This window comes from Tursiops truncatus, chromosome 13 (assembly GCF_011762595.2).
Source record: "Tursiops truncatus isolate mTurTru1 chromosome 13, mTurTru1.mat.Y, whole genome shotgun sequence".
NCBI lineage: Eukaryota > Metazoa > Chordata > Mammalia > Artiodactyla > Delphinidae > Tursiops > Tursiops truncatus.
Genome location: NC_047046.1, coordinates 16,696,561 through 16,711,989, shown reverse-complemented (window position 1 = coordinate 16,711,989; position 15,429 = coordinate 16,696,561). Strand labels below are relative to the sequence as shown.

Sequence of the window (15,429 nt, the reverse complement as noted above, 5' to 3'; positions counted from 1 at the left end):
GATACAGGACCCTCTCACTACAGGCTCAGTGCTGGCCCTCAGTGAACAGATAGTAAGCAAATCAGACGCTTTCAAAGTCTCCGTTTCCTCGGCTTTGCTCCTTCCCCTCTCCTCTCCCCCAGCCCCTCTGCATCCTCCTTCCTCCTGCCCTGAGGCTGGCACTCACTCACCTGCCTGCCCGCCCGCGGCCCTAACCTGGCTGGCCCTCCCTGCTCAGCAGTCGGTCTCCTAGACACCCAAGCCCTTATTCTCCTGAACTGCATCAACCCTGCTTCGTGCTGGAGCTCTCCCACGGTGGAAATGGACCCTCCCGCTGCAGCCGGCTTCACATAAGCACGCACACGCGCGCGCGCGCGCACACACACACACACACACACACACTCTCTCTCTCTCTCTCTCTCTCTCTCTCTCTCTCTCACTCACTCACTCACACAGAGGGGGGGGTTTGCAGGAGAGCAGATTAAAGGACCATCTTTCCCTCCCCAGCAGCACCCAAGCAAGGACATGAGGGTCAGGGGACAGGTATGCTTTATTACTTAGTTCCCACAGGTGATCATCCCACAGCACGAATCAGACCACCCACCTGCACTCATTTACACTTTACAAAGAACAGGTTAATGGGATGCAGGGCAGCTTCCACAATGACCCAGCCCCGAGGCTACAGGGCCTGAGAGAACACTTCTGCTTCGAGGCCTGGTCATTCCGGGCCCCCACCGCACCCCACTCCTCCAGACTCCTGACCTCAGAGGAAAGAGGAGACGCTGGGTCTCACGCTAAGCGCCAGGGCCCACAGAAGAGAACTGGGGAGTCCCCAAGTGGTAATTTCTCCCTTCCCACGGCCCAGCCTCCAGATGAAGAGAATAAGGCACAGTCGGTGGTGGAGAGGGAACAAAGCCAAGAACCTGAGCTGAGGACGGGCATCCTCAGACCACAGCCCGGCTCTTCCTTTCTCCCAGGCAGCTCAGTCTGGGGCGGATAGAGCTGAAGGCGGCAGGTCCACCCAGAAGACTGGGTCTGGGGACCCTGGCGAGAGGAGGCATGGCCCCCGCCGTTCTGCCCCACAGGCCTTGACAGGGAGTCAGGGGGAAGGCCACGTGGCTCCTGCCCACTTTCCCCTGGTCCTCAGGCCAGCCCGGATCCCGGCGGGCACTGTCGGCCCTACCGAGGGTTCAGCTCCGGTAGCTCCTGAGCAGGTGCCCGGCGATCACCAGCCTCTGGATCTCACTGGTGCCTTCATAAATCTCAGTGATGCGAGCATCACGGTAGTGCCGCTCGGCTGGCATCTCTGTCACGTAGCCCATGCCACCCAGGATCTGCATGGCCTAAGGCGGAAAGGAGGGGCTCAGGAGGAGAAGACCCCCACTCGAGGGGAAAAACAGGACAGGATCAGCCGGGGGAGGGGCAGCCAGCACACTCACTGCTACTCAACCCTTGGGACCTCCCTCGCCCAGGCACCGGGGGCACTCACCTGGTGGGTGATGGCAGTTGCGGCCTCCGATGCAGCCAGCTTGGCCATTGCGGCCTCCTAACCACAGGGGATGGTGGCGTCAGAAACTCGACCTTGGGCGGAGCTCCCAGCACATGGCCCTCAGCAGGGTGGGCCTGGGGGAGCCACCCCTTGTAGCAATAAACCCACGGGCCCAAGGAACCAGGACCCCGCCCAGATGTTTCCCTCAGTCCCTCCACCACCAAAGCTCTGGGCCGTGCCCAGGGAGACCCCAGCCCCACGGGCACCTTGATGAAAGGCCTCTTGTTATCCTTCAGCACCGCAGCGCGCCAGGTCAGCAGCCGGGCACTCTCCAGGGCCAGGGCCATGTCCGCCAACTTGAACTGCAACAACCCAGTCCCACCCCGGCAGTCGGTGTTTGCCCTCCCTCCCCTCTCCCTGCAAGACAGGAGGGCGGAGGGCAGAGGACACGGGAGCAGGTGAAAGCCATCTGGGAGGCAGAGCGGAAAGGCCAAAACTCTCTCCCTCCGCGGCACCGTGCCTCGTTACCTGGATGACCTGCAGCTTGGTGAGGGGCGCCCCGAAGGCCGTGCGGTTCTCGGCGTAGTTCACAGCACAGTCGAGGGCAGCCTGGGCGATGCCCAGGGCCTGGGAGGCGATGCCGATGCGGCCCATGTCCAGGGTTTGCTGTGAGGACCGCCCTGTCAGTGGCCGGCCAGCAGGGCCCCAGGGCCCCCGCCCCCGCGGCTGGGCTCACCATGGCAATCTTGAAGCCCATCCCCGGTTCCCCCAGCAGGTTGTCCTTGGGGATGCGACAGTCCTCGAAGATGAGGTTGGCAGTAGATGAGGCCCGGATGCCCAGCTTGTCTTCCTTCTTCCCTAGCGTGAGCCCAGGCGTTGGCATGGGAACCAGGAAGGCACTGATGCCCTGGAGGCCAGATGCGCCCAGTGACTTTTTCACCTGCTCGAGGCCACGCCCCTCACACAAACCACCACAGCCACCAGCTCCTGTCCCTTCCCTCCACCTCCCTCAGAACCTCGCGGTGACGCCCTCTGCCGGCTCCTCTGGGGAAGGCGCCGCCCGGGGAGGGAGAGGGACAGGGACAGCGGCACGTGCCCCAGAGCAAGAACAGCTCCATCGGACCGAGGAGGTTTGGATCTAGAAACTCTGAACGTCTCACTGACCCTCTCTCCGGGGTCCCCACCTTGTTCTGCAAGGACCTGTCCGTGCTGGCGAAGACCACGGCGGCCGAGGCCTCCCAGGAGTTGGTGATCCAGGCTTTGGTGCCACTCAGGACCCACGAGTCACCGTCTGCCCAGGCAGTGGTGGCGGCGGCCCCCGCGTCGCTGCCGTTCCCTGCCCCACACGCAGACTCAGAGTCCACCGGCGCCTCCGCCCTCCGAGGGCACCGCCACCAACTCACCCGGAACCCAGCCTCACCCCTGGCTGGTGAGCCAGACCCGGGTCCAAGGGATCAGGGTCTGGCTCCTGAGAGAAGGCTCAAGGGCCGCACCGGCTCCCACAGCTCTCGGGGTGGGGGGATGGGGGGGATGTGACAGCTGGGTGTCTTCAAGCCAAAGGGACCCCAGGGCCCAAGTCCCTCCCTCCCAGCTCAGCCGAGGCGAGCTCGGGCTCTGTGGAGATCCCAGCAGCCAGAGCTCCACCCCAGGCCCTCACTCCTGCCCTCCTGCCCCGGGAGGCAACGAGCAGCTAACCCAGCTCAGCACCGGCCCCAGCCTGAGTCACCCCGATTCTGAGGGGAGGGGACAGGGGCAGACCACTGTCCCACGGTGATACCTGGTTCACTGAGGGCAAAGCAGCCAATTTTGTCACCACTGGTGAAAGGAGTGACCCACTGCTTCTTCTGCTCCTTGGAGCCAAACTTCAGGATAGGCCCCAAGTAGAGGGACTGGGGGGACAGTGCAGAGTGGTCGGAGGCCTTCCAGCCCAGAACACCTGCCCGCCCGCGTACCCACCCCCAGGCCTCCTCTCTCCAGAGGCCCACGCAAGGGACCAGGTCCAGAAGTGGTCAGGGGCAGGGAGCCAAGGCCGGGCTGTGCCCCGGATGTGGGGCTCTGTGGCAGAGGGCCTGCCCCCCACCCACAGGAGCTTCCCCTCCACCGGTGTATCCAGGGCCCAGGCGCGAGACTCACGTTGTTGACGCTCATGATGACTCCAGTGGAGGCGCAGCCCCGGCTGATCTCCTCCATGGCAATGGCGTAGGCCAGGTAATCGAGGCCGGCACCGCCAAACTCCTCGGGCACATCCATGGCCATGAGCCCCAGCTCACCCATCTTCTTCACCTGGCCCCAGGGAAGGATGTCATGGCAAGGGCAGCTGCCAGGGGACGGTGCCCACCCTCTCCACCCCCAACCCTCCTGCCCCTGAGCCAGTGCCTGCAGAAACTCAGGTCACATGGCCACATCCACCTACCCCAGGACCCCCGAGGCTGAGTCTGCAAGACAGCACCATTCATTGAAGCCGTCCTGTCCCCACATTCCGCCCCAACTCTACCCTGTGTCTACAGACACAACCAGTGAGCAAGCAGAAGGCACAAGAAGGCTTTAGGGGCCTCTGAGGTAGGGAGCAGAGCAGGGCAGCACAGTGCCACACAGACCTTCTTTCAGTCCCTCACACGTACCACACTTCCCCTCCCCACCACAGGGCCTTTGCACATGCTGTTTCCTGCCAGTGATACCCTTTATCAACTAGTTATTATCTCCTCCCGTCCTTGGGGCTCAGCTCAAGCATCGCTTCTGCTGCATGGCCATCTCTGACCTCACTGAGTCAAATCCTTTAATCACACGCTCCTGCAGCATCTGTGCCTCTCCTTAGTGGTGCTTGCGCAGCTGTAATTTCACACCTATTCACGTGCTTGTTCTGATTAAGGTCTCTCTCTGTGACCACGAGGGCAGAGACAGTGCAGTTTTGTCCACTGCTATATTCCAATGCCAGTGAAAGAATGAATAAAGGGGAAGAAGCTTGGAATTTTTGACTTGGAATACCAGTGGTGGTCATCGTTAATTATCAATGCCCAACACTGAAAAATGCTTTATGTGTACTCTTCAATTTGAGTCTCGCCGAAGCTCTGTGAGGACAATGCTGAGTCAACCTCATGTCACAGGTGAGGAAACCGGAGCTCAGGGAGGTGAAGCAACCAGTTCGGGGCGGAGCTTGTAAGTGGTGGGGCTGGGACTGAAACCCAGCACTGACTCCAGGACCTCAACCAGCTCAGACCCTTCAGCAGGTTCCTAGGACAGATTCCTTACCCTCTGTCAGCCTGCTCCCCACCTGGGAAACAGGGACCACAACAGAACCTGCGTAGCTTTGAGAAGAAACAACTAAAACCAATGGCCTCTACGGAGCAGGCTGGGGTAGAAGAGGGACCGTTGCTTTTCATTAGAAAATCATTTTAGGACTTCCCTGGTGGCGCAGTGGTTAAGAATCCACCTGCCAATGCAGGGCACATGGGTTCGAGCCCTGGTCCGGGAAGATCCCACATGCTGCGGAGCAACTAAGCCCAGTGTGCCACAACTCCTGAGCCTGCGCTCTAGAGCCCACGAGCCACAACTACTGAGCCCACGTGCTGCAACTACTGAAGTCCGCGTGCCTAGAGCCTGTGCTCCATAACAAGAGAAGCCACCACAATGAGAAGCCCGAGAACCACAACGAAGAGTAGCCCCCGCTCGCCACAATCAGAGAAAGCCCGCGCACAGCAACGAAGACCCAACATAGCCAAAAATAAATAAATTTATAAAAAAGAAAAAAAAAGAATCCACCTGCCAATGCAGGGGACACGGGTTCAATCCCTAGTCCAGGAAGATCCCACATGCCACGGAGCAACTAAGCCCGTGCACCACAACTACTGAGCCTGTGCTCTGAAGCCCACGAGCCACAACTACTGAGCCCACGTGCTGCAACTACTGAAGCCCACACGCCTAGAGCCCGTGCTCCACAACAAGAGAAGCCACCACAATGAGAAGCCTGCGCACCGCAACGAAAAGTAGCCCCCGCTCACCGCAACTAGAGAAAGCCTGCGTGCAGCAATGAGGACACAACGTGCCCAAAAATAAAATATAAATAAATTCATAAAAAGAAAATCATTTTGTCATTTGTATCCTGTAACCGTGTTCTTAGACTATGCTGACTTCAATGAAGCAAATCAGTAAGAATGTCTGCCATATTTTCTCATTTGTCTATAATTAACATTACTTCTGTGATTATAAGTTTGATTCCCCCCTTCCCCAAACAGTACTTACTTCATAGAACTGTTTTAAGGACTAACTGAGACAATATATATATAAAATGCTGAGCCCAGTACCTGGCACGAGGTGAGTGATCAGTGAATGGCACTGTTTAAAAAATTTTATTGAAGTATAGCTGATTTACAATGTTGTGTTAATTTCTGCTATACAGCAAAGTGACTCCGTTATACATCTATATATAGTCTTTTTCATATTCTTTTCCATTATGGTTTATCACAGGATGTTGAATATAGTTCCCTGTGCTATACAATAGGACCTTATTGTTTATCCATCCTATATATAATAGTTTGGATATACTAATTCCAAACTCCCAATCCATCCCTCCCCCTCTCCCCTTCCCCCTTGGCAACCACAAGTCTGTTCTCTATGTCTGTGAGTCTATTTCTGTTTTGTAGATGGCTTCATGTGTGTTGTTTTTTGTTTTTTGTTTTGCGGTACGCGGGCCTCTCACTGCTGCGGCCTCTCCCGTCGCGGAGCACAGGCTCCGGACGTGCAGGCTCAGTGGCCATGGCTTACGGGCCCAGCCGCTCCACGGCATGTGGGATCTTCCCGGACCGGGCACAAACCCGTGTCCCCTGCATCAGCAGGCGGACTCTCAACCACTGCGCCACCAGGGAAGCCCCACGTGTGTTGTATTTTAGATTCCACATATAAGTGATATCACATGGTATTTGTCTTCCTCTGACTTACTTCGCTTAGTATGATAATCTCTAGGTCCATCCATGTTGCTGCAAACAGCATTATTTCATTCTTTTTAATGGCTGAGTAGTATTCCATTGTATATATGTACCACATCTTCTTTATCTATTCATTGGTCGATGGACATTTAGGTTGTTTCCATGTCTTGGCTATTGTAAATAGTGCTGCTATGAACACAGAGCTACATGTATCTTTTCAAATTATAGTTTTGTCTGGGTATATGCCCAGGAGTGGGATTGTTGGATCACATGGTAGCTCTATTTTTAGTTTTTTAAGGAACCTCCATACTGTTCTCCATAGTGACTTCACCAATTTACATTCCCACCAACAGTGTAGGAGGGTTCCCTTTTCTCCATACGCTCTCCAGCACTTATTATTCATAGACTTCTTAATGATGGCCATTCTGACCGGTGTGAGGTGGTACCTCATTGTAGTTTTGATGGGCAGTTCTCTAAGAATTAGCAATGATGAGCAAGTGAATGGCATTTATTATCATTAAGTGACTGATAAGTTCTTGTCTTGACAGTGATGTCTGGGAGGAGGGGCACTGGTGAATCTGCTGAACTTCCATAATGATTTGTGTCCCTCCACGAAACTGCTTGTTTGATTCTGCCTTGAGTTGTTCCCATGGGAAACTCTTGTAAGACTCTAAGCTTGGGGTGGGCCTGACTGTGCTCAGAGTCTCCCGTGTAACACAGGGGAGGAGATGGCCAGTGCATGGGAGGCAGAATGACAGCCCCTCAAAGACGAGCACGTCCTAACCCCCGGGACCTGTGAATATGTTTCCTCACGTGGCAAAAGGGACTCTGCAGGTGAGATTAAGAGAAGGATCGTGAGGTGGGGGGGCTTCCCTGGATGATCCAGGGGGGCTAATGTCATCGCAGGGTCCTTGTAAGGGAAAGACGGAGACAGGAGGGGCAGAGAAGGAGATGGGACAATGAAAGCAGAGGCTGGAGGGACTGGGATGCTGGCTGGAGGGGTGGGCGTCATGAGCCAAGGAATGCAGGCGGCCACTAGACGCTGGGAAAGGCAAGGAAGTGATTCTCCCCTGAAGCCACTGGAAGGGACGCAGGCCTGCCCACACCTTGATTTTAAGCCCAGAGAGACCCACTTTGGATTTCTGCCCTCCAGGAACTGTCAGACACTAAATGTGTACTATTCTAAGCCACTGAGTCTGTGGTAATTTGTTACAACAGCAACGGGAAGCTAGTACACAGTGATAAGTGGGACTCAGAGCTCCCAGGGATGTGTCATTTCGAGAATCGCTTAAAAAAAATTCTGTGGTCACCGCGCACCTGGGGCCAGCGGGGGTGATGCTGCTCGAAAAGCTGCATCATTGCAGCTGGTGGGAATCAAGGAGGGGGCGGGAGTGGAAAGTAGACAGTGGTTTAGGCAGGGTTGTCTCTGAACACGACCCGGCGACTCACTAAGCCCTGTGCCAGCACAAGCGTGGCCTCAGAACAGAGCCCCCCCTTTTTTTTTTTTTTAATTTTCTTTGGTTTTTGGCTGCACTGCACAGAATGTGGGATCTTCGTCCCCTGACCAGGGATCAAACCCATGCCCCTGCACTGGAAGCGCAGAGTCTTAACCACTGGACCGCCAGGGAAGTCCCAGAGCCCCTTCTGAACCCACACTTAGGGCCTGCAACAAACCTATTCCAGGGTGGAATAGTGTTTTATGGGGAATGCCTGTGCTGGGTCAGGAGCCAGGGTCGTATTCTACCAGGTGCCAGAAATACGCAGGGTCCCCAAGATTCATGCTCAGGCCTGGACAGGAACCCCGCTGAAGTGCTTTCTCTGGCCAAACAGCAAGAGAGACTGAGCTAAAAAAAAAAAGCCCCAATTGTCTCACCCTACACGCGCCACCCAGCTTCCCTGGACACTAAGACCCACCCCCTCTTCAGCCTCTATCTCCAGTACACAACCCTGGGATAAACGACAGATCAGCCGATCACACCATGACGCCATTTCACCCCAAGAAACAGAACGGGAACCAAAATTCCCAGATGGAGTGTAGGCAGGACAAGGATTATCCCATTTTCCTGTTACGGAAGGGGGCTCACGTGCAGATGGTGCCAGTCCCGGGACACCTGGATGGGGAAGCCAGAACTCCCGGCACTCGTCTCTACACCACACCACTGTCCTCTGACTCTCCTGACAGTTCTCTCTGTCTGAATAAAAAGCTGTAGGAGTTCACAATGACTGCACCCACGCAACTTCACTAGCATGCTATTTCCCCCAACCCTTCTCATTCTGAAGTGGATCTCGAGATTTCTGGCAATATGCCATGGCCAGCTGCAGGAACATTCTAGAAAAAAATTGGAAACATGGACTTCCCTGGCAGTCCAGTGGTTAAGACTCCATGCTTCCACTGCAGGGGCCACAGGTTGGATTCCTGGTTGGGGAACTAAAATCCCACATGCCGCACGGTGTGGCCACAAAAAAAAAAAAAAAAAAATTGGAGACAATGGCAGTGGAGAGGAGAGACAGTACAATCAAAAAGAAGAAGAAATCAGGGACTTCCCTGGTGGCGCAGTGGTTAAGAATCCACCTGCCAGCGCAGGGGACACGGGTTCGGGCCTTGGTCCAGGAAGAAGATCCCACATGCTGCAGAGCAACTAAGCCCGTGCACCACAACTACTGAGCCTGCACTCTAGAGCCCGTGAGCCACAACTACTGAGCCCACATGCCTAGGGCCCGTGCTCCGCAACAAGAGAAGCCACCGCAATGAGAAGCCCGCGCACCGCAACGAAGAGTAGCCCCCACTCGCCGCAACTAGAGAAAGCCCGCATGCAGCAACGAAGACCCAATGCAGCCAAAAATGAATAAATAAATAAATAAATAAACTTATATTTTAAAAAAAAGAAATCAGAAACAAAACAAAAAGCAGCAGCACACACACACAAAAAGACCGCATGTTCAGTTGTATAAATCATTCCTGATCTAAGCATGTTGATGGTAACTGGCTAACAGCTGCCAGGCTCCCTAATATTTTCCCCTAGCAGCCTGACCTTCAGAGCGACCTCAAGGGGAACCCCTCAGAGCTGCTACCCACGGTGGTTACTCTCGGCCCCTTGTGTCTGTGAACCAGGAGTCCAGACCTGCATCCCTGACTGGGCCAAGCCTGGTGGTCTCCAAACTCCCAAGAGAAAATGTGAGAAAGAGAAGGACCCCTTTCCTAGCAGAGTGAGCCTTCAGCACCTGCTGCCTTCATATTTGGGACACATTTAGAGGACACTTCATATAAAAATAGTGCTTTTAAGTCACTTCTAAAAGCTCACATGTTTAAAAAATCAAATTTGTCCCAGGACAAAGTCCCAGGGAGTCTGGGACTTCCCACCAGGGAAGTCCCAGACTCCTTTTAGAGAATCAAATTCCCTAACTTGTTGAAAATTTGTTGCTTTATTCAAGGGGAAGGGGCCACGGGAGCCACCTCCCCAGTTCCCACGCTGGGTCAGTGTGTGCTAAGTGCTGGGACAATAAGGACACTCAGGATGACTTAACCATAAAATTCAAGTCCATAAAGTTCAGCAAACATCTGCTGAATGCCAAGCACTTACGGAGGGCGAGGAGGTCGGGGCGTGAACAAGACCAATACGGGCCTTCAGGGAGGCAACTGTGGGAAATAACTGTTGACACAGGATACACACCATCACGTGACAAGCACACCCAGAGAATTAGGGATTATGAATGAACACTCCTGAAACACAGAGAGATGAATTCTTGCCGGGAGAGGTGAGAAGCAGTGCCATTCAGGGGACACTTCCAGGGTGGAATTCACAGAAGTCTGTGCACATGAGGAAGAAGAAAAATGGACTATGATTTGAGAGGTTTCTATGCAGTTAACTACCATCTGAGATAGGGCAAGAGGACGAAAAGCAGGTTTTGCACCTGATATATTAAAGTTACTCAATAAGGGACTTCCCTGGCGGCACAGTGGTTAAGAGTCCGCCTACTGATGCAGGGGACTCAGGTTCGAGCCCTGGTCCAGGAAGATCCCACACGCCACGGAGCAACTAAGCCCGTGCACCACAACTACTGAGCCTGCGCTCTAGAGCCTGTGAGCCACAACTACTGAGCCCATGTGCCACAACTACTGAAGCCCGTGTGCCACAACTACTGAAGCCTGTGTGCCACAACTACTGAAACCCGCGAGCCACAACTACTGAGCCTGTGTGCCACAACTACTGAAGCCCATGTGCCACAAGTACTGAAGCCCACATGCCTAGAGCCCGTGCTCCACAAGAAGCCACTGCAATGAGAAGCCTGAGCACAGCAAATGAAGAGTGGCCCCTGCTCACCGCAAGCAGAGAAAGGACCGCACGCAGCAACGAAAACACAACGCAGCCAAGAATAAAATAAAATAAATTAATTTTTTAAAAAGTTACTCAATAAACATTCACTGAGTGAAGGAAAAGAAACTGGGTTCAGTTTCATACATATAAATATGCACATGTAGGGACTTCCCTGGCAGCCCAGTGGTTAGGACTCCACGCTTCCACTGCAGGGGCCCGGGTTCCATCCCTGATCAGGGAACTAAGTTCCCACAAGATGCTCAGTGCGGCCACAAAAAAAAAAAATGCACATATACATTTCCAGGTTCCGGAGTCCAAAGCTGGTTTGGAAACACCATTCTATTTCCTATTTCCCTTTATAACATAAAAGCATTATAAACTCATAACTATTTCTTTTTTTTTTTTTCTCGGGGGCAGGGGTTAGGTTTGGACACAGAAAGAGTAAAGTTCCGCTTAGATTACAAAACAAGCCATGTGAGCAGAAACTGGCACTAGCTTTCCACCTCCTTCGTGGCCTGCCCACCTCTCAATTCTCCCCTTGACTCTTCCCCAGTAAACCCACTTTTCTTGGGGGAAACAAATTCTTCAGGAAAAAAATATTAGAAATCACTAACTAGGGACTTCCCTGGTGGTCCAGTGGGTAAGACTCCGCACTCCCAATGCAAGGGGCCCAGGTCGATCCCTGGTCGGGGAACTAGATCCGCATGCATGCCTCAACTGAAAGATCCCGAATGCCGCAACTAAGACCCGGTGCAGCCAAAGTAAATAAATAAATTTTTAAAAAGAAGAAAAAAAAAAAGAAAGAAAGATATCACTAACTAAGCATCTCCTGTAGGCCGGTGGGGTCGGGGGGAAGCTCAGAGTCTACATCTGGCTCCTCCAATCCCAGCTGTGTGACTGCTGACCAAGAAATGTAACCCCTGGCTTCAGTTTCCTCATCTGAAGACTGGAGATCAATGAAGTAACTGCCTCAGGGTGTTTTGTTGAAGATTTAATGGATAAGCACCTGGAATACAGTAACCCTCAAATGATAGTTACTCCTGTTATTATTACTATGGTCATTTTAAAACACTAGTGGACACACAGCGCAGGGAGATCAGCTCGGTGCTTTGTGTCCACCTAGAGGGGTGGGATAGGGAGGGTGGGAGGAAGGGAGACGCAAGAGGGAGGAGATATGGGGATATATGTATATGTATAGCTGATTCACTTTGTTATAAAGCAGAAACTAACACACCATTGTAAACCAATTATACTCTAATAAAGATGTTAAAAAAATTAAAAAAAATAAAACACTAGTGGTATTATTTTTAATTTTGCAACCTGCCCTATTATCCCTGTGTCTACTGCTTTGACCCTTCTGCCTGTTTAAGCCCTGGATTCCCTTCTGTAATGGGGGGAGCTGAGCACTACCCACAATAACAGAGAGTGATAAAAGCAAAAAGCCAACCGGCCTCAATCCTTAGCGAAGGGCAACATTGAGCAACCTCTGCATCCCATCAGCCACCAAAACGACAGAGTCCAGTTTGTGTGGGGCAGGGGCAAGATCAGAAGATCTATTTCTCCCCAAGCTCTAAGACCTCAGGCAATTCCTACAACTGCTCCTACATCCTCTAGACAAAGGAAATAATAGCAGGACTCCTGATAACCTAACCAGATTACAGATATGAAAACACCTGTCCAAGATCAAACCAAATAAATGCTATCACTACTCTGAGCTAGGTCATGCATCAGCAAGTCTGGACTGTGCAGCCTCCGGGTGCCAGAATGTGTCAGAAGGTAGGAAGCTGATGCTTTTGATCTCTTCCTTCCACATCCATTTCTGCCACTATTTAGTGGCAGGATCAATCTGCAACCTTCCCCGCCTTATAAAGCAAGTAAGAGATTACAAAGCCAGAGGACTGGTGAAGAGTTGGTTGGTAGAAAGCCTGTTTCTACTGCCAGTTTTCTTGCACAAAGCAAGTCTATGTTTGTAATATAATAAGTATTATAATTTGAGGGAATATAGGAAAAATAAATCAAGTGGTCTGTCATTTGGCCAGAAAAGCCCCAATATACAGCCATGTCTTGGACAACTGCTCTGAGGGCAGCACCAGAGTGTGGCGGTATGGAGGATACAGGGGTAGTTTAGGCCCTTGACGATAATATTCCCGATTAGAACAGGGCTTCCCAGCTGGGCTTCTGGGACAAGCACGTGGCTAGGGGATGGAGCAGGGTTTTGGAGCCAATCACACCAGGTCTACTGGTCCATAGACAGTATGCCTTGGAAAATCACTTCACCTCTCTGTGCCTCAATTTTCTCAACTGTAATAAAAATAATAATAGTATTAATAGCTTCTGGTTTTCAAGTACCAGGCACCATGAACTTGACATATGTGATCTCCCACAATCCTTGCAAGCATTCCAGGAAGCCAAATGGAGATTAGACGTGCAGCTGGGGATGCCCTCAGGACTAAATGAGATGACATGATTTCAATGCTTAACACCTAAACGTTGCCCAACTAATTTTGGTGCTCAGAATGCCACTTGCCTACCCCACTTTGAGCTCCTTGGGTATTCCCACAGTCCAGGCACAGTGCCCGATACACTGTGAACACACAACATTCACTAAGCTGGAAAAGTGGCCCCAGAGCCTATGAGGCATGTGAATGGTGATCACAACTCCTGAATTCCTCAGACTGGAAAACAGGCATGGAGAAGAGGCCAGACAGATTGGCTCTTTCACAAGTTATGTACTCAACAAATATCTATTGAGTATACTGTGTGCCAGACATCTTGCCAAGCCAGGGGATGGAGACAGCAGGAACATCTCAAACTTGTCGTTAAAGATGGAGTGATACAACGGCACGGGGAGGAGGGGACTGACTGGGATCTCAGCAGCCGGCAGAAGACAGACTTGGGTTCAAACTTTAGCTCTGTAACTTATTAGCTCCATGACCTTGGGCACATTTAATCCTCTCATCAATCTGAGTTTCATCAACTGTACAAAAGGGTATGTAATAATGGCACCTTCATCTCATAGGACAGTTTTAAGAAACAGATAAGCTAGGGACTTCTCTGGAGGTCCAGCGGTTAAGAATCCGAGCTTCCACTGCAGGGGGGCGCAGGTTCTCTCCCTGGTCGGGGAGCTAAGATCCCGCATGCCACGTGGTGTGGCCAAATGAAAAGAAACAGGTGAGCTAACCCATCGGAACTTAGGACAATGCCGAGCACGTGGTCAGCATTTTATAAGCATTAACTATTACTATCAACACAACGCCCAGTACGTAGTAAGCATATCAACCATCCACCATTATTACTGTTATTCCAGAAGTTACATCCTGGCTATAGGCCTCATTCTGGACAAGGGAAACCTCCAGGGCATATTCTGGGTCCCAGGACCACCCCCCACCCCCCACTTAGGGTTCCTTGATTGCAGTCTCCGTGCCTCTGGATGTCACTGTCACCAATCATCCTGGAGCTGATGGTACCTGTACTCTTAAACTCTCACCTGAGCCGCCGGGAAGCGATGTTCCTTGTCCACCTGGGCCGCGATGGGAAAGAGCTCCTTCTCAGCAAAGTCCCGGCATGTCTGACGAAGCATCTGGTGTGTCTCGGGCAGTTCCACAGACTGGTAGATGGTATGTAAGCAACGCCAGTCCCGAGGCCGGAGAGCTGCCAATGAGAAGAGTAGTCAGTGGAAGGGGAACGTAAGAGGTCTTGCGTAGTAATAATAATAATAATAATAATAGTGATCCACTAACTGGGTGGTTCTCCACCACGGATGACTTTGTCCCCCAAGGGACATCTGGCAATGTCTGGAGACATTTTTGGTTGTCTCAACCGAAGGGTAGTATGGAGTGGGTAGAGGCCAGGAATACTGCTAAACATTGTATAGGACAGATACCATGACAAAAAATTATAGGCCCAAAATGTTGATAGCGCTGCTGTTGGGAATAGCACTGAATGTTTACTATGCTTGCTAAACACTTTGTACAACAATCCCACTCAATCACCAGTATAACACCAATAATAGTAAGAGCACAGCTCTGTGACCTTAGGCGAGGATCCTAACTTCACAGGCTTCTCTAAATGTGGAGGACAGCAGTACTCAGCTCCTGGGCTGGGAGGATGAGATACTGACTGTAGCACTTAGCACGGGGCCTGGCAGGCCCCAAGGAGGCGCAAGGAGCAGCCCAACTGGAGCAAAGGCCGCGCGTTGCCGGAGGGGCACCGCCAGCCCGCCTGCGTCAGGCGAGAATCGGCCTCCGGGTCCCACGCCCGCCCGGCCCGCCCCGGGCCGGAGCGCACTCACCTCCGCGGACGGGGCCGCAGGCCCGGGCGAGCAGTGTGGCGGCCATGGAGGACGGAGACCGGCAATGGCACTGAGCTTCTTCCAGGCGACCTCGGACCGCGAGCGCCGGTTCCGGCGCGGGGCGGGGGGCGGGGCCTGCGGGGCGGGGCCGGCGCGCGCTCGCTCTCCGGGGGCGGGGCCTGCCTCGGGTCCTCCTGAGCCCCGCCTCCCTCCCAGGAGAGAAATCAAACTGTCCGGTGTTTGGGGAAGTCTCCGAAATCGGTTTCAGGCCGATCCTAAAGCTCTTCGAGGGGGGGGGCCCTATCTCTCCTAAAATCCAATTCCGTGGCCTAAAAAGCCCTATCTGGCCTTCCCCCGCCTCCCTCCCCGGCCCCACGCCCACCATGCTCTTGCTGTAGCCTCACAGGGCAGCTTTTCTCTAATACTTGTAGC

General features: G+C 52.9%; 1 protein-coding gene across 1 annotated transcript; it reads right to left on the bottom strand.

Annotated features, from left to right (window-relative positions):
- Positions 1-511: 511 nt before the first annotated feature.
- Positions 512-15,149, bottom strand: ACADS (acyl-CoA dehydrogenase short chain). Its single transcript, XM_033837051.2, has 10 exons — positions 14,998-15,149; positions 14,194-14,357; positions 3,602-3,751; positions 3,246-3,357; positions 2,653-2,804; positions 2,205-2,375; positions 1,997-2,134; positions 1,735-1,830; positions 1,469-1,525; positions 512-1,322 (listed from the first exon to the last, which is right to left on the bottom strand). The coding sequence occupies exons 1-10, from the start codon at positions 15,041-15,043 to the stop codon at positions 1,170-1,172; spliced, it is 1,239 nt and encodes a 412-aa protein (XP_033692942.1). The 5' UTR covers positions 15,044-15,149; the 3' UTR covers positions 512-1,169.
- Positions 15,150-15,429: the final 280 nt, after the last annotated feature.